Consider the following 22,695-nt stretch of genomic DNA (forward strand, 5'->3'; position numbering starts at 1 on the left):
CCAGCAGACACTTGGAAATATGAGTCTGAGACATGGTTGGAAATAGAGATTTGGAAGGATAGTTGAGTCATAAGAATGGATGAGACCTTTAAGGGAAAAGTGGAGAGTGGAATGAGAAGAGAGGTGGGTTTGAAACCATGGTGAACACTGTTATTTAATGAATCAAAAGCAAGAGTGGGGCCCTTGAAGAAGGCTGAAAAGGGCTTAGGCAATAGGAGACCTCAGAAAATGCTGAAGCCAAGTAGAAGCCTCAAAAAGGAAGGAGAGGCAAAGTGTCAGATGCTGCAGAGAAATAAGAGTTGAAAATTATCCTTTGAATTTCGACACAAAAAGTGTTTTAAGTGACATGGTGAGGGCAGAAACGGATTGACTGAGTTGAGGCGTGAGCTGTAGATGAGAAAGTGGAGACAGGTGTTTCCCAGGTCCCGCAGGTAGAGCTCAGGAGCTGCACTCAAGTTGAGACTGCGACATCTTCCAGGGTAGGCAGTCTCTTTCATATCTGTGGTCTCAGCGCCCGGTAGTCGGCCTGGAAGAGAGGGTGGCGTCAGTGAGTTCAGTGACTAGGGACGGAGAAAGGCTTCGCGGAGGCAATCGCTTTGCAGCCGAGGCTTGAAGGATGAGGGTGATTGGGAGGAGAGGTGGGAGGCAGGGCCCCTGGGTGACGGGGCTCTCGGAGTGTGTGAGGGTGACCTGGGAATGAGGTGGAAATGTGCGCGTGGCCCTGTGTGAAGGGGGGAGGCTGTGTGTAGGCTTGGAGGGACAGGTTTGGGGAAAAGACAAGGCCGGAGGTTGCTGCGGGGGGTTGTCCTCCCGCCCCGCCCCACTTAAGCCACTGCGTGGTTCCGCGGCGCCTCTACCGGAGCCCTCTCGCCGGGCTGCATGGCGACGGGTGACCGCCAGGGGCCGCTGCCTCCGGTCCCCGGTGCCCCCGCCCCTCTCCATTGGCCTTTGTTGCTGTCGGAGCGCCCCGTTTGACTCGTTCCCGTCCGCCCCCTGGGCCTGGCGGTCGCGCCTGCGCACTGGCAGCGGGCCGGGCGCTAGCTGGGGGAGCTGCTGCAGGCTCCGCGGCGGCGGCTGCAACGGAGGCTGCGGGGGCGGCGGCGCGAGCGGCCGGGCTTGGGGGGGTAGCCGAGCCCGGCCCGGGAGCCCAAGCAGCTAAAGTGCGGGGTACCTAGGCCCTTCACGCTGGACTCCACAGTCTCCGGGCCGCCTGACCTCCACACGGGTATATGGGATGGAAGCGGGACCCTCGGGAGCAGGTAAGGGCCCCCGGCAGAGGGGCACGGTGCATGCTCCAAGGACTAGGGGACTCCCGCGTGAAGAGCAGGATTTCCGAGTGAGGAAAGGTTTCCTGAGTGAGGAAAGGGGCTCTTATGAGATGGGGGGCCCAGTTTGAAGGGGGCTGTGTGCAGTTCCGGGGGAAACCTTGTGAAGGGAGCTCAGAGACGGGGGCCATTTATCAAAGGAGGCTGTATGCACTCCTGGAGGTGGGAAGTGCTCTGGGAGAAGGGCCTGAACGCACGTAAGGACACTCGGAGATCCCGGGAGGCCTAGGGAGAGGCCCGGCAGGTGGCAGGGGGCGGGCCCCAGGTGTCCAGGAGAGGAGGGGGTCGACACAGATGGGCCCAGAGCTGCCGCATGCCGGGGGCGGGGGCTCAGCCGGGCTGGGCTGGGCTGATGTCTTTTGGGAGAAGGCGCCAGAGCTGGGCTGTGAGCTCCGCCCCAGCCGGGCCTGACGCGGGGGCGAGGGTCAGGGGGCAGTGGGTGGGGATCCAGCCCCGGGATCCCCCCCCCCAGTCTAGGGAGATGGAGCGGAGGCGCCGGAGCATGCGCGGAGGTGGCAGCTGGAACGGGTTGCCCGATGTGGTGGGGGCGTGGCCGCCCGAACCCCCCACCCCCAGACCCTCAGGTTGGATTGCAAAAAGGAGCGCACTGTTGGGCTGCAGTCTCTCTTAGGTTATGCTGGCAGAGTACAAGTGGAAATGGGCCCCTTCCCCATCTTGGGGCTCTTGCACTTGGCCCTGAAAACCTTCAGTCATAATTTGCCAAGAATAGGTTGAGGGAAACTGCTAAAGTGCCTTATTCTGCCACTGGGATGAGGAAAGACTGGGATGGAAGCAATGTTTTAGGTTATGGACGGGTCCCCCTTGAAGACAGGCCTTAAAAAATGTGTTGGTTACTGAGGTACCAAGGCCAGGACCAGGTTTACCTAGAAGGGGTTTTCTGCCTGGTTTGCACGGTCCAACAGTGAGCAGAATTGGGATCTTTTAATCCAAGGAAAATGACCTCTCTATTGAATGTCTCCTGAGTCGACAGCCTAATCTTTCTATACCTTAATATTTTTATGTTTGTTGTCCCCCACTGAGTATCTTTTCTTTTTCCTCTCTCTACTCCCCAGAAACTGTCAGGGCCATGTTATTAGACCCAAGGTCGTCAAGCTAGCCTTTTGTCACAAATACGTTGTTTGGGGTAGGGGGAAGTCTATAGCCTTCACCATGGTGTCCCAGGTGATAGCCTTAACTTCTCCTTATTTACAATCAGGAGAAAAGGTGGTAAGAATAGAGGAGAAACTGAGGCAAGGCTGCCCCAAGAAGACCAGAGTCCCTGGATGTGTTGTGTAGTGGTGGCACCTCCTGTGTCCTGTCTCTTACCCTTTTGATGGGAGGAGCAGTCTGGACCTGGGAATCCTTTAGGTCTTGTCTCACTACTTCCTTCCATTTGATCTCGGAGTGGGAATAGGATTTCCATTTGGGACAGGAATTTCATTTCTGGTTGAAGCATCTTTGTCTTTTATACCAGATCTAATCCCCTTAAGGAAATAGCTCCTGCCGACTCAGACTCATTCTTCGAGTCATCCATTCAGTGATCTATAAGTACTTAGTGACTACTTTCCCTGGGACAAAAACAACCTTGTAAAGGCTGTGTAAGCCTTAAGGTGGAATGCAGGGAGCAACTGACTTCAGAAAACTACTTCCTCCTTCCCGTAGGCCCCTTTCTCCATTCCAGGAGCTCTCGTGGTTTTCTGGGCTGGAGACTACTTGCAGCAACCCAGGGACTAGAGTAGTAGAGGTCCCAGAGGTCCAGATGGATTGCTGGGAGCTGGCACCCATACCAGATTGATCTATTATGGTGAATTTCTAATAGCCTCTAGAGTGATGAAAAAGTTGACTTTTTCCGATTCATGTTACATATTTATAGCTTCTAGGGAAGGAACTAGAGCCTGGTATCTGGAGTTGGCTGTAGCCTAATGAGGCAGGCTTTACCTCATCAAAAGGTGTAATTGAAATTCATTCTGGAAGCTGTGAGTGGAGGGATCCCATAACTGCCTCCTTCCTAGGCTCGGACTATTTTCTTGGAGGTTTGAGGACACAGTACGTACACAAAGCAAGGTATTGTTGCTGGCTTCACTGGGCTTATGGCCAGGTGTGCCTTCTGTGCTCAGGTGTGTTACAAGTACATATACTGGACTGGGAGCTCCCAGAGGGTAGAGGTGGTGTCTGATTTATCTGTGGAACCAACCAATGTCTAGGCCCTGACACAAGTACGTCTTTATTTTTTGAATTGAATCACATTCCAGTGTGAACATAAATGGTTAAGCACATGTGTGGATATTTAATAATTTGTGTGTACTCAGTGTGTGGACAAATTCTTTTTGGAGCGATTGGCCCTTTACTCTTTGCTTACTGGACAGCTAACCCAACCTTGAGTTTGTCTTTTGAGTGGGCTGTCTAGCTTATTGGGAGGTATGTGTGCCTCAGAACTGCAGGGAAGGAATCCCTGAGCCAGGCCTTTCAGCTCTGTTACTTTTCCTTCTCAGGGCTGGTTGAGGATGGGGGAGGGGGAGTGTCCTTTTCATAGCCCCTCCCTCCATGCTTTTGTCTGCAGGGAAGGGCCCCGCCCCTTTCCCCCAAGGCCCAAGCTTTGTCCTCTGTGCTGGGGCCCTCATCTGCATCACAAAGTGGCCGTCTGTCCCTGTCTGGCTCTGAAGGGAAGTGTCTCCCTTTCTCAGACTAAAAGCTGGGGGCAGGGTGGGGTTAGGGGAGGAACTTTGTACTGCTGTAAGGCTTTCAGGGGAGTGGAGTGGGAGAGAGGTTCTCTCTTCCTCCTGCCTTCCCTAGTTTGGGTATGAAGGGGAGGGTGGGGGCTCCTTGTTTTTCCAAAGCCTCCTAGGAGTGGAGGGTGCCTAAGGCTAAGTCTGGTGTGTAGTCCTGTTTCTGGGAAAGAGAAGGTTTTGAGGCTAGAGTGTCTGTCCCATCCCCCATCATTTCTACCCAGCCCCTAGCTCTAGGGGATGTCTTTCTCCCAAGGCTCCTAACAATTATTCAGCCTGGGAGGCTAAGGAGATGAATGGAATGTAAGAACTTGGGGAGGGAAAGGGTATCTCTTACCAGCTACTTCCACTAGGGTCATGTTTGTCCTGTGCTGGGTTTATAATTGTTTCTGAGCAGTGTGCAGGTGTTTGTGTGCTGTGTATGCTTGTGTGTTCTTTGTGGTGTGTCTATGGATCTGTTTGTTAATTCATTTAGTATCTGTATATTGAACACCTATATGCCAGGCGCTGGAGATTCAGCAGTGACCAAGGCAGATACAGCCTGTATCTTTGAAGATCTCACAATCTAGGCTGGTGAGGGGTATGTGTATGAAGGTACACTGTCCAGGTCTAAGTATGTGTTTGGATGTGTATGTCTATCTATGGCTTGTGTATAATTTCTGTTCAGCTCTTTCTGGGGTATGTGGCCAGGTGCTAGTAGTTAAGCTTTCACTTCCCCAGGTAGCTGAATCCTGAAGGCCTTTTCTCCCCAGACTGGGCTGCCATTCCCGTCTGTGTTTCCCTGTCTGTGGAGTAGGGTAGGCTTGACAGGTGGTTAGAAGGAGACACAGCAGCTTAGCTCTGGAAAGCAGGCCCCTCCCTTGAATGGTTCTGACCTCTTCCTGACCCCCCTGCTGAGGATATGCCCCATCCCCCCAGCCTCGCCAACTGTGAAAGCAGATCTCTGGTAATGGGAGGTTCTGGGCTGTTTTGTCCCTCTTTCCTCCCACCTGGGCTGGTCCTCTGCTGGCAAAGACAATAGTAGATGCTGAGGGAGGGTTCTCTTAGGCAGTTTCCTCTTTTCTTCCCTTTCCCCTCAAGCTAGAAAATAAAACCAGGGGCAGCAATCAGACTGGTCGCAATAGAGGAGAAAGTAGTGGGAGTTGGCCCTGCCCTAGCCCTTTCCCAAGGGCTGCCTCTGTCTTAAACCCCTTCTGCTACTGTCTGGGCCCTCTGTGTAGAAGGAGCTGTGGGCCTGGAAAGAATCTTGTATTCTTCCCAGAAGCAGTAATCTCGTCTTCTCCAGGATGCTACTGTCTGCCCCTCCTTCCCAAATCCTCTACTCTAGTTTACTCTTGCCTCAGTCTCCTATATTTAGCCTGTCTTCATTCCCTAGCTTTTTCTTCTTTTGAACTTCTTCATTGTCTCCCCACTTGCAGCCTTGCTTCTTGCCCAGGCTCTCAACTGTCTTGCCCCAGCCCTAACTCCAGTCTTTCCTCCTTCCCAGTTCAAGCATTTTTGGGCTGTGACCTCCAGTTCCAGCCTCTTCACCAGCTCCGTGTTTCAGCCTCTCTCCTTTCCTTAGTCTCCAAAATCCATCCTTTTAGCCTTTTCTCCTTTTCTGCTCCATCCTCAGCCATTCGGTTGCCTTAATCTTTTCTCAGACACTGCCCTGTTCCTTGCGTGGCCTCCCCCCATCCGCCCGCCCCAGCACTTGGCCTTCTTTAGGTCTTCCTCCTGCCTGCAGTGCAGAGAAGCATTAAGATGATACTATTTTGTGTTCAGGATGGTGATGAGTGAAGTGAGCATCTGGCTGACAGATAATAAGGCTTTCTTGGTCTGCTAGATACCTGAAGGAGTCTTCATCTAGTAGAGGGAAGAAAGAGTTTTGTTACTAGAGCCAGATTTAGCCCGTCTACTTAACATGTAATAGGAAGATATTACATACTCATTTGATGAATTTAAGATAGACAACAAGGGTAATTTTCCTAACTGGAAAGAGTTTTTAAAAAATGAGCCTGGGTTGTTTCAGCCAGTGGAAGCCCTCAGTTGGGTTGGGTAGTCAGGAAAGAGGCTTTTCCTACACTTTGCTGCTCCCGTTCTAGGAGGCCTTGTGCCTTCTCTGATCAGAGTGGTAAGGAAATTACCAGACTCTACCCTCACCAGCCTCTCTGTCTTGTAGCTGCAGGCACCTACCTGCCCCCCCTGCAGCAGGTGTTCCAGGCACCTCGCCGGCCTGGCATTGGCACCGTGGGGAAACCAATCAAGCTTCTGGCCAACTACTTTGAAGTGGACATCCCTAAGATTGACGTCTACCACTACGAGGTGGATATCAAGCCGGATAAGTGTCCTCGCAGAGTCAACCGGTAAGTAATGCACGTTTAAGCCACTAAGTCCAGTAGTCCTTATTTTCCTGAGTCTCACAGCCTTAAAAGAGAATCCAGAGGGATAAAAGAAAAACTAGTAGAGGGTGATATCACCAAATTCAAGAAAGTTCTTGAGGAAGAGATTCTAAGTAAGGTAAATGTTGAAAAATATCACTGGATTTGGCTATTAGGAGACAGTTGGTACCTATTGCCACAGTAGTTTCAGTAGAGGAGTTGGGCTAGTAATCTAACAGTGAGTTAAGGAATAAATGGAAGGTAATGTGGTAGGGATAGTGAGAACAGATAGCTTTTTTCTAGATAGCTTGATAGTGAAGCATGGGGAGAGAGGGAATATGTTGGCTAGAGAAGATTATAGGGGCCAAGTATGGTGCCTACTGCATTTCATTATTTGTTGAAATGAATAAATGAAAAGTTTTTAAGAATGAGACATGGGTATGTTTATAAACCGAGAAGGAGCTAGTGCAGGAGAGGTTAAAGGTACAAGACAGAGAGGAGAGGAGTGAGTGGGATGTCCTTGCTGAGGCAGGAGGACACATATATATATGCACAATGTAAAAAAAAAATTTAATATTACAGGAAGAGTAGCAATGAAAAATGTCTCGTATTACCCTGGCCTCCTGTCTCCTAGTCCCTTTCCCCAGATGCATTCATTATTACCATTCTTGAGTACACTTCCAGATATTTTTCTATACATATGCAAGCCTATATGTTTACAGAACATTTTTAAAGCACACAGAATACAGAATCTTATATACACTGCTCTGCACCTTGCTTTTTTCCACTGAACAATATAATTTGGAAAGTAATACATATCAGTACCTACATATCTGTCTCATTCTTTTGCATAACTTCATAGATATTCCATTGAATGGATATATTATAACCTATTTAATAAATCTATTCAGGAACATTTAGGTTGAGTCTAAACTTTTGCTACGAAAGTGAAACTGTGTAGAATATTAATATAGATACATTTTTGCACGCAAATACAAGTGTATCTGTAGGATAAGTTCCTAGGCTGGAATTGCTGGCATAATACATTTAAAATTTTTGAGATGTTACCAGTTTTTTTTAAGGTAAGTTGTACCAATTTATACTCCCATCAGTAAGGTATCATCCCATATCCGCACCAATTCAGTATATTGGATTTTTTAGTTGTTGGCATTCTGATAAGTAGAGAATTGTATCTTGGTCTAATTTTAAATTGTATTTCTCTACTGAGTGAAGTTGAACATATTTTCAGATGTTTAAAAATTATATATGGAAGGGATATTTCAAGTGTGAGAGGAAAGAAAGAGGAAAAGAGGCAAGTGTATATAAATGTATTTGTCTATATGTCTGGGAACTTGAGGGTGGCCTTGCCTTCTATGTTCTACTCCTTTCAAAATTATTAAAGATGCTTTTTGATCTGAGGTAGGAGTGGATTCTGTCATTAGGCGGGTAGTGGAGAAGGTTTGACACAATCTATGAGGATGGAAGTGATCAGAGATATGAAAAAGATTGCTGGGCAGCACTGAGGCCTAATTGGCATTAAAACCATGTGTTTACAGTTGCTTCCAATGTATAGTTTGAGTCTTTTTATCCAATAGTATTCAAGAGCTTTGGTTTAGAAAGCGAAGAGTTCAGATAGTTGGATGGACTGGGATTTTGAAGGCTAGATGGATACTCTGGAATCTAAGTAGCAGAGCACAGGAACTGAAATCAGGAAAGAGATGATAATGGAGAGAAAACAGGGTGGTAGGACTAAGGACTTCAGAGAGATGGAAGAGGTGAGGTTCTTCTTCCACACTTTATTCCTATTCCAATTCAGGGCTCTTCCCATCTACCTTTCTTGATTATCAGCTTGGGGATTGGAGCAGCCTAGATTTTGTTCCTGATTCTGGACAGACCCTGAGATTAAGCCCTTCTCCCCTCAGCCTCCCCCTCTGCTCAGAAGGCACTCACAACCACTCTTTTAGGTCCTTCGGAGCCTGGGTGATCCGAGGACCAAAAATATCACCTGGGAGCGTATTAGAAACGTAGAATTTCAGACTTTGCTCTAAATCTGCTGAATCAGAACCTGCATTTTAGATCTCTAGGTGGTTCATATGAATGTTGAAGCTTGAGAAGCACTGCTTAGAATAGAGATTAGTAGCTGGTAGGACAGAATATAGTAGATGGGACATTGCCTGGAGTTTAAATTACTTCCAAGAGCTTGAAGTAGTAGTGTTTCAGCTTCCACTGGCCTTTCCCATTCCCCACAGGGAAGTGGTGGAATACATGGTCCAGCATTTCAAGCCTCAGATCTTTGGTGATCGCAAGCCCGTGTATGATGGAAAGAAGAACATTTACACTGTCACAGCACTGCCCATTGGCAATGAACGGGTAAGGTTGGGAGTCAGGCTGGACCTGTCTGGGGAGGGACAGAACTCAACTAAGCCTGTTTGGAGTCTGGCAGTCCAGAGATCCCTTTCGTCTTTTGTGCTGAGAAAGTGTGTTTTAGGGTGAGGGATGGGTAGGTGCTGATGTTTATTTAGCCTCTTGTATGTCTGTCCCTGTCCAAACAGACTGAGATTAGACTTAAAATAGACCTAAGGGACTTCCTACTAAGTGTGGTTGAGAGGGACAGATACACTGAGCCAAGGTGGCTGGAGACTAAGGGGCTGGATTTACTCTGAAGTTTTCATTGTGAGTCCCTATCAGATTAAGAAGCAGATTCTGGGAAATCTATGGGGTGAAGGATAATAGGGGCAAGGCAGGGAATATTGGACTGTGGGACAGCATCAGCAATCTTTCACCCCTTTCTCTTTCCTGAAGGTTGACTTCGAGGTGACAATCCCTGGGGAAGGGAAGGATCGAATCTTCAAGGTCTCCATCAAGTGGCTAGCCATTGTGAGCTGGCGCATGCTGCATGAGGCCTTGGTTAGTGGCCAGATCCCCGTTCCCCTGGAGTCTGTGCAAGCCCTGGATGTGGCCATGAGGCACCTGGCATCCATGAGGTACTGGGTGTAGTTAGTATCTGGGCTACAAGTGGTGGCAGAAGTGCTGTGGGAGGAGGAGGGGAATGAGCGTATATTAAGGTCCCACCGTGTGCCTTTCAAATAAAAAATTCTTTGAAGCCCTACCATATACCAGGCAAGTGTGCATATACATTTAGATGGTTTAAAGCTTTGGCCCTGTCCCTTGTAGATATCTTTGGACCTCACCCCATCTGTCCCTGCAGGGCAGTAAAAGGGGAGAGACTTGCACAAGGTCAGTCACACAACTAGTAAAGGATCAGAGCTGGAATTAAAGCCCTGGTGTCCTGCCTTCCAGGCCAGGGCTCCTCCGTGCCCAGGATGCCTCACAGGGTGGGGGCCTGTGCCCGAGGGACCAGTTCTCTGCCTGTCCCTGCCAGGTACACCCCTGTGGGCCGCTCCTTCTTCTCACCGCCTGAGGGCTACTACCACCCGCTGGGGGGTGGGCGCGAGGTCTGGTTCGGCTTTCACCAGTCTGTGCGCCCTGCCATGTGGAAGATGATGCTCAACATTGATGGTGAGTGGGGAGAGCTATGGAGCCAGGGGCACCCTGAGTCCAGTGACCACACTCCCAGCCTCATCCCTCCCAGCTCTGTAACCACACTCCTAGTCTAATCCCTACAGCCCTGGGACCCCTCCCCCATCCCAATACCCTATAAAGAAGAGGGTGTAAAGAGCAGTGCTTCCATTTATTCTGGAAGACAGAACCTGAGCTGAGCTGTACTTACCATGTCCCCACAGTCTCAGCCACTGCCTTCTACAAGGCGCAGCCAGTGATTGAGTTCATGTGTGAGGTGCTGGACATCAGGAACATAGATGAGCAGCCCAAGCCCCTCACGGACTCTCAGCGTGTGCGCTTCACCAAGGAGATCAAGGGTGAGGACCCAACCAGGCGGGGAGGGGAATCAGTGCTACTTTCTCTTTAGTCCTAAAAGGAAATCCCCTTGGGATATATTCAGGGGAGAGGCCAAGCCTGGGCACATGAGCAACCTTTTCCAACCCTGACAAGCAGTGTGTGTGTCCCAGGCCTGAAGGTGGAAGTGACCCACTGTGGACAGATGAAGAGGAAATACCGCGTGTGTAATGTTACCCGCCGCCCTGCCAGCCATCAGACGTAAGTTGACAGGGCTGCTAAGCCATACTGTTGGTGGAAGAGGGCCGATATTTCAACATACTCTGTTCACTTTCTCTGCACCCACACCTGGCCCTGAGGATGAGCCCTGTTTTTGAAGATAAGCTGTGGGAATTTGGCATCCCTCCCCTAACCTTCCCAGATCCATTGATACTCTCCCTACCATTTTTACCTTCTTGGTCTCCACCTTTCCTTCTTGGGCCTTTACTGGAGAGCAGGTGTCTTTCTCTGGCTTCTTTCTCAGTTCTATAAATGTTAGGATCTCTCTCAACTTATTCTTCCTCCTGAAAAAGCAAGTTGATATCCTAGGCTAGACCCTTGGGAAAGTTGTCACTGATTCCATCTACGTCCTTCACTTCAGACTGTGCTGGACTGTGAGTGCCTACTGTGTGTCAGGCTTCATGCACAACACTAGACATACAGATGAGTCAGATATGATCTGACCATTGTGGAACTTGCCTTTCAAATCTTTGGCTTCACTCTTGGAGCCCTGTATTTCCTCTGCTTTCCTGTGAGTGGTGGGAGTGCTCAAAGAGGTTGGATAGGGATGAAGTCAAGTCTGGCGCTTCCCATGGTTGTAGGTCTAGAAAGGTGTTACTGAATGCTAGGCTATGACACTTCTTTCCCTTCCCCCAAACAGGTTTCCCTTGCAGCTGGAGAGTGGACAGACTGTGGAGTGCACAGTGGCACAGTATTTCAAGCAGAAATATAACCTTCAGCTCAAGTATCCCCACCTGCCCTGCCTGCAAGTTGGCCAGGAACAAAAGCATACCTACCTGCCCCTAGAGGTGAGACTGCCAAGTAATGGCCTGGCTGGGGAACAAGCACGGTACCTGCACACTGATCATCAGAGGTCTATTCTTCCATTTGTAGTCTCTCATCATTTTTAGGTTTGGAAAATTGATGTTCTGAGAGGTCATTCTGTGAAATGTAGGCCTCATTCTTAACTGCTGAGTTCTTTACTTATCCCGCATCCTGCTCTCGTATTCTTTCAGGACTGCCAGGCAGAGGCGAAAGCTGTATTTACTGTTTAATAAGTAATTAGTTCATTCAGTACAGAGATTTCAGATACCTACACTCATGTCCTCTTAATTTCTCTTTCCCTGTCTGGAGCTCGGGATCTAAATGACCTAAAGATACAAGTATACTTTATTTTACAGAAAATGTACATGAACGTTACCTATAACGTGAATCCTGTATCCCCAGTGATCAATGTGTTCCTTTTTTTTAAAAAATTAATTAATTTATGTTTGGCTGCATTGGGTCTTCATTGCTATGCGCGGGCTTTCTCTAGTTGTGGCAAGCGGGGGCTACTCTTCGTTGCGCGGTGCGCGGGCTTCTCATTGCGGTGGCTTCTCTTCCTGAGGAGCACAGCCTCTAGGTTCACGGGCTCAGTAGTTGTGGCTCAAGGACTCAGTAGTGGCTCACGGGCTCTAGAGTGCAGGCTCAGTAGTTGTGGCGCATGGGCTTAGTTGCTCCGCGGCATGTGGGATCTTCCCAGACCAGGGCTCGAACCCGTGTCCCCTGCATTGGCAGGCATCAGATTCTTAACCACTGTGCCACGAGGGAAACCCAGTGTGTTCCTTTTGAAAAAGTTTTCGCTCCAAGATTTGTCATATTTTTATGCTTCAGCAGACCTTTGAAATTCTGCAATTAAGGAAAGAATAGTAATGCTCTTAAGTCATTACTTAAGTCATTACTTAAGTAATGCTTTTAAGTCATTTGCATTAAGTCATAGAATGCAAATGGAGAACCACTGGGCTGTATTTGGTTTTCTATACACTAGCCAAAATGTCTAATGAGAAACTGTCTCTGACTGCTTCATTGTCTAGTCTAGTGCTGCTCAAAGTGTGGTCAGTGGACCAAGAGCATAGGTATTACCTGAGAGCTTGTTTGAAATGTAGAATCTCAGGTTCCACCTAGACCTACTGAATCAGTATCTCTTTTAACAGAATCTAAAGAGGATTCATATGAACATTTAAGTTGGAAAAGCACTAGCCTAGATGACCGTCCTCTGTTCTAGCAGCAGGAGTCAGATAGCTGGGACCAAAACTTAAGCCTTCTTTCTGTGAGCTTCTGGGATTTCAGAACTAACCAGAGGAAATTAGGCTGAAGGGAGAAGAGATCCCAAAGCCCAAGAACTCTGACTTAGTAATAGCTGCTGATGCACAGAAAGTGGGATGAAGACAGTATGTTCTCTGAGATGTAAACAGAAGTCTTTAATGGCAATTACAGCTAAGTAGATAGGCTTTGGGTAATATCTACTGCAAGCTGAGATTTGTTAGCAAATTGACATTACTTCTGTTTAAACAATAGTTTCCAAGGTGAATAACTTATGTGTTTTGATTTTTACTGTTGCTTGTTTATTTAACAAATATTTATTGAACTCCTACTATGAGTCATACACTCTTAGGTGTGGGGAAAGCAGAGATTAACAAGACAGATAAAGTCCCTGCTGTCATGGAGCTTATAATCTAGAAGGGGGAGATAGATAATAAGTTGGTAAATAAGATAGTTTCAGTTGGTGGTAAGTGCTATAAGAATAATAAAACAGGTTAAGGGGATAGTCATAAGGGTGGAGCGGGTTGGAGATTCACTTTAGTTATTGTGGTCAGGGAAGGCTTCTTTTTTTTTTTCTTTTTGGCCACACTGACGGCATGTGGAACTTCCTCAACCAGGGATCAAACCTGTGCGAGTGCGGAATCTTAACCACTGGACCACCAGGGAAGGCTTCTTTTAGGAGACATTTGAGCTGAGTCCCAAATTATGAGATAGAACCAACCTTTTACAACCTGAAGGAAGAGCCTTCCAGGCAAGAGTTTAATAGTGAGTACAGAGGCTCTAAAGCAGCAGGGAGCTTGGATCTTCTTAGAGAGACAGAAGGCTTAGTGGCTGGTATGTAGTGTATGAGGGGAGAAGTAGTAGGAGATGATTTTGGAGAGAGGTACAGGGTCAAATCACATAGGCTATTGTAGGTGATAGGTTTTTTTTAGAATTGCTTTATTGAGATATAATTCACATTCCATAAAACTCACCCTCTTAAAATGTACAATTCAGTGGGTTTTAGTTAATTCACAGAGTTGCGCAACCATTACCGTTGTCTGATTCTAAAACATTTTCATTGCCCCCAGAAGAAAGCCCATACCCATTAATAGTCACTTACCATTCCTTCTGCCCTCCTCACCAGCCCCTGCTAACCACTGATCTACTTCTGTCTCTGTGGATTTGCCTATTCTAGACATTTCATATAAATGGAATTATATAATATATGGCCTTTTTTTAAGTGGCCTATTTCACTTAACGTAATGTCTTCAGGGTTCATCTATATTGTAGCATATGTCAGAATTCCCTTCCTTTTTAAGGCTGAATAATATTTCGATGTATGTATATACCGCATTTTGTTTGTCTGTTCATTCATTGATGGACACTTGGGTTGCTTTCACCTTCTAGCTATTATGAATAATGCTGCTATGAATATAGGCGTACAAATATTTGTTCTAGTCCCTGCTTTCATTTCTTTTGAGTACATACCCAGAAGTGGAATTACTGGGTCATATGGTAATTCTGTGTTTAATTTTTTGAGGAATCACCATACTGTTTTCCACAGCAGCTGTACCATTTTACATTCTCACCAGCAATGCACAAGGGGTCCGATTTCTCTACATCCCTGCTTTAGTCTTTTTTCCAGTGTTGATTCTGTAGTTGAAATTATCCGTAAAGAGTTCTACAACTTGAAGTTACCTTCAAGAGAGCAACCTCACAAATTTTAACAATTCTGGATTTTCATTAAGGGAATTGACTAATTCTTTGAGGTACAGAGTCTAAGGGCAGGTGACCTTGTCCTGGTTTTCCCTACCATTGTTCAGCATGAACTCTGGAAGTTAGGCAGAGAAGCAGTACTTAGTGTATTGGCCCTATGGGAACAAGTTTTACATTTCATTTCATCTAAATCCTCACAACAGCTTCAGGAGACAGCTAGTGCTTTTTCCGGTGGCTAAAATTAAAGAAGCAGAGCCTTAGAGTGGTTAAGAGTCCTACCCAAGGTAGCATCTTCTAGAATTGGCAAAGCTAGACTTCAAACTCAAGTGTTCTTGAGTTCTCTCTACTTTGCCAAAAGGCTTCCTGTTCACTGCTTCCTGAATATAGTATGTTGGGCAATGGAAGTCTTATATATCACTAGGAAGTCTTTTCTGATCTCCATTGTGTTCTCTTGGGCCCAATACAGAGAACCATGTGGCAGGATGTTCCTCACACCAACAGAGCACACTGTCAGTCAACAGACAGTGATTTCTATAGTCCAGGGGCTCAGTGATCATCTGTAGGCTCGGGCTCAAGAGTTGAGTCACTGCTGGTTCTCCTGGTGTGTTGCAGTGTGGAACGACTGACTGCCTGCTACCATTGGAGAGCTGTCTGCTACCCAGGCATCCAGTTTGTGTGTATTGAGTTTTTTTAGTCTTAAGAAGAGCTCTAGACTGGGTCCTTTGGTAAATAATAATTTATGCTACAACTTACTGAGTGTTTACAATGTTCAGAACTGTACTTGGTTCTTTAAGTGCTTTATTTAATTTAGTCTCCAGACAGTCCTAGGAGATTGTTACTGTTCTCCCTATTTAATATATGAGCCCTGAGCCCAGATCTGCCTCTGGATCCCAAGCTCTTAATCACAAAGTGGCTGTATTACCTTTTGTATTGCACGTGGATATTTTCTAACTTACCTGTCTATGAACAAGGGATTTTCTAGTCCATTTCCCAGGACTGAGAGCCAAGTCCTCTTTCCTTACTATGGGGCTCTGGGTATAGGGTGAACTATACTCAGGCCAGCGGTACGTATTCTTGTTTCCTTAGGTCTGTAACATTGTGGCTGGGCAGCGCTGCATTAAGAAGCTGACTGACAACCAGACTTCAACCATGATAAAGGCTACAGCTAGATCGGCCCCAGACAGACAAGAGGAGATCAGCCGCCTGGTCAGTGAGGATGCAGAGAAACGTATGCTTGGTTGCTCAGTCATGGGAGTCCCTGGTAGCACAGATGCCTTTCTGCCCTGGCAGGACCCTTAGGAAAACAAAAGTCTGGATTTGTTACCTGGGACTCCATAGGACTGCTCTTGCTTCTTGACCCTGTAGCTACTTTGTTTCCTATCTCTTTTTCTCTCCTGTATTACTTCCCTATGTTATCCATTCCCACTTACCTCATCTTCCACTTCCCCCCAACCCCTTTTTTAGGGCTATTTCTTGCCAGCCTCAGCTGTTCTTCAGGGCTTTCTGCTTGGGACCTGGAAGGTGAGCAGTATTGCCAAGCTACTGCTCTCCTGAGATCCCCTTCTTTTGTCTTACAGATGAAGAATGCCAGCTACAACCTAGATCCCTACATTCAGGAATTTGGGATCAAGGTGAAGGATGACATGACGGAGGTGACGGGGCGAGTGCTGCCGGCGCCCATCTTGCAGTACGGCGGCCGGGTGAGCAGGGTCAGGGCCAGACAACATCTCTGGGACATGTGGGGGGAGGTTGGGTTGTATAGCCCGTGGCTTTTGCTCCCCTACGCACCTGGCTCTACTGAGGCTCACCTGGACGCCCCCTTTGCCTATCCCCAGAACCGGGCCATTGCCACACCCAATCAAGGTGTCTGGGACATGCGGGGGAAACAGTTCTACAATGGAATTGAGATCAAAGTCTGGGCCATTGCCTGCTTCGCACCCCAAAAACAGTGTCGAGAAGAAGTGCTCAAGTAAGGAGGTTGGGTGTATGGATGGAAGGGTGGGAAGGATCCTAGAGCTGCCTAACTTCCTCTACTCCCAGGGGGCCACAATTTGATCTGTAGTCTGTTCTTTCTGAGTCTTGACTCTCCCCACCTGTGCTGTCTGGCTCACACTTCTGCCTGCTTCTTTTCTGTCCATCTGTGGTCAGGAGTCTTGATAAGGAGCCATATCTGCGTCAGAGATGATGATTTCAGGACATGAATCTCCTAAGGGAGACCTGAATTATTTTATTGTTATAATTATTAACATGGATGGTAAACAGTAGTAGTGATGACTATAATGTTTGTGCCAACATTGTACCTAATTTTATGTTCTCATTTCATCTTCACAGTGAGTAGGTGGTGGTATTTCCATTTTCAGGAGACTGAGGCTCAAAGAGGTTAAGTAACTTGTACAAGGTTTGCATATCAAGAAAGTGTCAGATTGGAATCAAATCAGTTCTGAGGTTTCAAAGCTTATATTCCTAATTGGAAATAAAAGTTCAGCTGGTACTCTGAGCTGTCCTTTCCTGTGCACAGAATTTGTTCAGTCGGGTCCAAGTGACCTGAATTAGGTGAACATGAATTGTAAGGGCCTCTGAGCCACCTGTGGCTGAGTGGCTGGGAGTAGATGATAGCAATGAAGAAAGTGATATAGCCAAATGGTTTAAAGGAACAGTTTAGGGGAGTAATGGTCTTGAATGAGTGAATAAGTAAGTGAAGAAGTCACCAACCCTTCCCCTGCAGTCTTCTTTTTTTTTTAACAGCTTTATTGAGATATTTTTCAAATACCACAAAATTTACCCATTTAAAGTGTACAGTTCAGTGTTCCTGCAGTCTTTTGAAGTGGTAGCTTTTTTTTTCCTCTGGATCTGGAGTAAGGTCAGTGCACTCTGGGGCTGAGAAAGAATCAGTGGAGCTGACCACTTCGGGCAGTGATGAGAATTAGTAGAGATGTGTGCCCTGGTGGGTTCAGCTGGCCTTGGGATTTTCATAAGAATTAGTTACAGCAGCTCCTGATGAATATGGAGACTCTGGCCCTCCTTCTCCTCTCACAGATACATAACTACTTCCACACAATTATAGTTTCTCTTAAATGTGTTCCTCTTGTCTCCTTTCCTGGGTTCTTGGGATTTTAGCCCCATTTAAGCCAGGCTGCTCTTAGCCTTGGCCAGGCTTTGGAGGGCTGGTCCTTAACCAATATTAGAAAGGCTCTCAGCGCTGTGCCTTTGTGTCACATTGTTGGTAGCTCCACTCTTGGTGTGTTTCTCTCTCATTCCCGTGTCCTTCCCCTGTCCCATTCTTTTGAGAAGCAATTTGTTGTTTTGGATATTTTGGGGTACAGAAACTGATAAACCTAGATTCTCAGAGTTGGAAGGAGTCAGTTCATCAGACAGCCCCTTCTTGCAATGATCCCTAGATTCAGGGAGTAAAAATGTGACTTGTACACCTGGGTCAGGGTACCCAGTTGCATGTATGGTTCTGGGCTAAAGATTAAGATTTGAGAGTTTTCGGCTGTGGCAGTGGATGAGATTGTCCAGGGAGAATGTGCATAGTGAACAGAGGCTGTAAATAGAACCCAGAGAAACCAGAAAGGAAATAGAACAAAGTTCCTACATGTGTATGAGGGAATGGGATCCAAAGCACAGGAAAAGCCATCCTTTCCACTGAGACAAAAGGGGAAGAGATGAGGTGGAGAAATTGGTAATTGGGGAGGTATAAGGGAGTCCTAGGGTCAACCCTCAGAATTTTCTTCTGGCTAAAGAAGCCGTTACCTCAGCTGTATCACTTTTAGGACAGGATTTTAAGACTTTCTCCATCCTAGAGTTCTCTAAACACTTTGTGGCCCCCAGCACTGGACATAATATCCCAAGTGTGATCTGGTAATAGAAGATAGGGAAAACCACTTTCCTGGAAGTAAAGACCCACTTATTGATGGAATCTGGTAACACCTTGGCTTTTTAAATAGCTATACTGTAGTTGTATACAAAGCAGAGAAATGGAAGAAACACTGTTAGGTTGTCCATCAGAGCCCTGGCTCTTATTTACATGAAATAATAGGTTATATTTTTTATTCTAATGTTTATTTGAAAGAATTTTTTAAATTAGAATAATATGGAAAACATCCATGTGTCCATCATCCAGAGTATTGTCATATTTATTTTATCCTTTTTAAAAAGTAAATAAAATAGTAAAGATAAATTTGACATTCCTTTATATTCTCCATTCTAGTCCCATTCCTCCTTTCTGATGCAGTCACTGTCATGAATTATTATAACCTTCCTACCCAATTTATGTATTTTATATACCTATATGTATATAAGTGATTTAAAATTTTATACAACAGTGTTGTACTATATTAATCTTACGGGTTTTTTTTCTTTTTAACTAATAAGTAAAAAATTTATTTCCTCGCTGTATAGGCTTTTAAATCCATCTTATTGATATTTATATGCTATATAATAACATCCCCTAAACGATTGCTTTTATTCTCTATTTGTACATTGTTGCTTTTAATCTAAATGCAGGACTTTCACAATTGAATTTCCTGCTGCTCCTTTCAGTCTGTCATTATATTTATGTAGCTCGATTTTTTTTTTTAATCTGTTGCATGTGAACCCTCTCTTCCAGCTTTGTCTTCCTTTCCTAGGGTAAAGCTCTAAAGGCAAAAGAAAGAAGCTTGTTTAATTATTTGCTCTCAGGCTTCAAAGAACCAGTAGGGGAGGAGGGAGCTCATTTTTTTCTGAGCATCTCCTGTGCTCTGATCACTGTTGGAACCTTATTTATTTTAATTTGAGCCAAGAGGCCTTCCTCTTGGGCATCTTCCTATTGCTGTAGACTTGAAACATAGGAACCAGCTGCTTGAATGGGACAACATGGGGGACTTTGAGAATTCCCACAGATCCCTTCTCTGGGCTCCCTCAGCTCTCTGCTCATACCATTGAACACTTGGCAAGCTCTATCTTGTCCTATCCAACTGTAAATGTGCTTTTTACACTAGATGTGATGATGTCTCATTCATCTTATAATCTGTCAGTGCCTGTCATAGTGCTAGGCACCTAAGATGGAGGCATTTGGTTAGAGGTATTAAAGTGGGACTTACCTGCCTCCTGTCATGACCATACTTGTGCTGCAGGAACTTCACAGACCAGCTGCGGAAGATTTCCAAGGATGCAGGGATGCCCATCCAGGGCCAGCCTTGCTTCTGCAAATATGCGCAGGGGGCAGACAGCGTGGAGCCCATGTTCCGGCATCTCAAGAACACCTACTCAGGGCTGCAGCTCATTATCGTCATCCTGCCAGGGAAGACGCCAGTGTATGGTACAGTTCTGTTGGGACAGTGATTACGGTGATAGGACTCCTCTCAGGGTAGCTCCCTGGAAGATCCTAGGGACGACTCAGTGTGGATTCTTGACTCTAGCCAGAGCTGTTCCTTAGTGTCAGTGCTCTTCTTAGAGGAGAAATATTAGACTATATGAGCCAGTTAGTCATCTCTGGTCCTGTTTACCTGCTCACAGTCCTTCCCAGTAACATTTACTGGGGTCCTCTGTGTGCTGGTGTGTATGCCAGGCTAAGCTGAGCTGGATACAGAGATGAGTCAGTCCAGATTCCTATTCTCAGGAGTGCATTGTCTGTCAAGACATAGGGCAGCACACCCAAGCAGAATTTGTGGTGGTTCTGTTGGTGTTCAACTGCTGGGAATGATGGAGACTTTTTGAGAAGCTTTCCCTCTCTTTTCCTCTCTTTTAAGAATGAGAATGACTATATACATCTCTGACTCAGTGCTCTTCTCTTACTCTTTTTTTCCTCCACGTCTCCTCTTCAAAGGAAGAGGTGTCTCTCCTTTTATCTTACTCAACCCACGTGTGCTCTTGTTTCTATTCCTTCCTTTTACCTTTGGGACCCTTGAACCCTCAAACATCTTTAGATTCCCCACCCTAGAGCACTTTACCACAGTCATGCCATCTCCTTTAGCTTTTTTCTTCCTATTTTTTTGTTTTTCTTCATCAACGTTTTTAAATGAGTTCTCTACATTTTCTACCCCCACTTCCTCACCAGCCACTTACTCCTTAGCCTTTTTCATTTATTTTACCTCTGCCATTCTCCTAAACCTCCTCTGCAGAGGGTCACCAATGACCTTTCTCCTCTTGACTTCTTGATATTTTCTCCTGTCTCTCCTTAATTGTTTTTGTCATTACCAGGAATGCCTGGCATTTTCCAGATTTCTGTACTCTGCCCTCTCTGCCTTTTCATTCTAGTGAAATTCTCATCCATTTCAGTTGTTTCAGTCACCAACTATTGTTACTGTATGTTATATTGTATTATTAAAATCTTGATTCCACCCTTGACCTCTCTGCAGTTCCGATCTCTCCCTTTGACCTATCTCCTTTCCACAAGAGTTTATTGATCACCTACTGTGTGTGAAAAGAAACACCGCTAGATCCTGAATACATTGGTATGTGCTCTCTGCTCTTACGAAGTGTTTTGGTGAACCATTTCTTTACTAGCTTGTCTCCTCTGTCTACCAGTAAGCCCTTCTCTTTACTTTTCTCTTCTGTGTTGGCATCACAGTTGCTTCTGGGTACCTTCATCCAGACTTTGGGGACAGTCTGTCTTCTCTTTGCCTCACCTCTAATGCTCTTTTTTACAGTATTAAGGTGTATTCCCTGCTCTCCACCCACTCTTCTCAATTTAGTTCTAACATTTCTTCTTAAATCTTTCTTGTATAGGTTACTGGATGAGACTTTTTGTGATTGTACTCTCAAAAAAACCCCAAAAACCTTCATTAGCCCCCATTCACAAAATAAAAGTTTTTTAGGGCCCTGATCTTAGTTTAACCTTTTCAGCTTCAGGTACTGTTCCCTTTGCCACACATACCAGAAAGATGACTTGTTCTGGAATTAGATAGAACTGGATTTTAATCCTGGCTATGCCAGATTACTGTCTTAGGCAAATTATCTAACCTTTCTCAGCCTCATTAATTAATTATATAAAATGCAGCATCTAACACAGTGCCTGTGACATAGTAGATGCTCTAAATGCTCATTCCTTGTCTCTGCTGTCTAGTCTCTGGTTTTGCTTACATCATTTGCCTTTGCCTAGAATATTTAAGTACTCTTTTTATCCTCCACCTTGCCCTTAAAATTCTCTATCCTTCAAGTCCTAGTTTAAATGTACTTATTCCTGGAAGCTTTCTCTTGTCATCCTACCTACAGGATTAACTTGTCTCTTTTTGGATTCCTCTAGAAATTGTATCAGGCTGCTGATCAATTACGGTCTTGCTTGATATTGTTTTGAGCATGGAGTGGATCTGATTCTGCTCTGAAATCTTCTTCCCTCTGCACATATATACCCAAGGTAGAGCCTTCCGCTCACATGATACTCAATACTTATGGAAGTTGGTTCACCTCCAGTCCATGTCTCTCTTGGGCCATAAATTGGTGTCCCTTGTGATTGATAAAGTGGAGTGTCTTTTTATATTTCTATTGGCTGTTTCACTAGCCTCTTTTGAGAAGTGCCTGCTCAAGTCTTTTCCTTTTTTCATTGGTTTCACTACCTTTTTCTTATTGATTTATCGGATGTTTTTTAGGAGAACTGCCTTGAGTAATTATCCATGTTTCTGGTTTCCTCCATAAAGGGAGAATCCAGTGTTTTTGGCCTGCATGTGGAGTATAGTGCGGCATGCTTGGAGAAGTCAGTGCTTACTCAGAAAATTTTCCCTTCCCTGGGCTCAGTCATGTTATACCTCTCGCCAGTCTCATACCTTGATTAGGACCTTGGGTTTCTTCCACTTACATGCTGTTCTTTGATTATATTGAATACCACTTAGGTAATGGGGGCATTGCCTAGGAATTAAGCCTGCAGATAAGAGGAACAGTCAGATTCTTTTAAAGATCCTTCATCCTCCTTCCTGGTAGGCCAAGTGATGGTCAAAGCAAGGTCCATATGCATTGTGATTGCCCTGAGAGTGTAAAAGGATAGTGTCACATTTGTCCAGTTCTAATCTGCTACCGTACCTCACCCTGTTCTTAGTATTTTTAACTCCTTCCTCTCCACTAAACTGGTACAATTTTTTTAATGTAAACTTTTTATTGAAGTACGGTATACGTATAGAGATCTTTTGTGTTCAGTCAATTAATTCTCACAAAATGTCTTAGCAAGGTAACCAGTACCTAGTTTTGATAGTAGAACATTACCACAATCCCAGGCTACCAATCACTACAACTCCCCATCAGTGTTAACCACTATTATTTTGGCTTCTAACACCATAGATTAGTTTTGACTGTCTTTGAACTTTATATAAATGGAGTCATATACCATGTACCTTTTTTTGTGTCTGGCTTCTTTCACTCAACATTATGTTTGTAAGATTTATCCGTGTTTGTTTAGTTGTAGTTTGCTACAGTTTTTCC

The 22,695-nt window shown here is 45.6% G+C and overlaps 1 protein-coding gene across 5 annotated transcripts in view; it reads left to right on the top strand.

Moving 5' to 3' along the window:
• The first annotated feature begins 1,031 nt into the window (after positions 1–1,031).
• The window catches only part of AGO1 (argonaute RISC component 1), a 34,174-nt gene continuing 12,510 nt past the window's right edge, over positions 1,032–22,695 (top strand). The window contains exons 1-12 of one of the 5 annotated variants that reach the window (XM_067725468.1): positions 1,032–1,259; positions 6,213–6,396; positions 8,661–8,781; positions 9,214–9,395; positions 9,794–9,930; positions 10,155–10,289; positions 10,440–10,527; positions 11,186–11,333; positions 15,391–15,510; positions 15,882–16,013; positions 16,140–16,273; positions 19,419–19,603. In XM_067725468.1, the coding sequence (XP_067581569.1) occupies positions 1,235–1,259; positions 6,213–6,396; positions 8,661–8,781; positions 9,214–9,395; positions 9,794–9,930; positions 10,155–10,289; positions 10,440–10,527; positions 11,186–11,333; positions 15,391–15,510; positions 15,882–16,013; positions 16,140–16,273; positions 19,419–19,603 (1,591 nt within the window). In that variant the 5' untranslated portion in view covers positions 1,032–1,234. Of the gene's footprint in view, positions 1,260–1,352; positions 1,523–6,212; positions 6,397–8,660; positions 8,782–9,213; positions 9,396–9,711; positions 9,931–10,154; positions 10,290–10,439; positions 10,528–11,185; positions 11,334–15,390; positions 15,511–15,881; positions 16,014–16,139; positions 16,274–19,418; positions 19,604–22,695 lie in introns of those variants that run through there. The other 4 variants (XM_067725469.1, XM_067725466.1, XM_067725467.1 and 1 more) reach the window with 4 other exon arrangements.

This window comes from Pseudorca crassidens, chromosome 2 (assembly GCF_039906515.1).
Source record: "Pseudorca crassidens isolate mPseCra1 chromosome 2, mPseCra1.hap1, whole genome shotgun sequence".
In the NCBI taxonomy this organism is placed as follows: Eukaryota; Metazoa; Chordata; class Mammalia; order Artiodactyla; family Delphinidae; genus Pseudorca; species Pseudorca crassidens.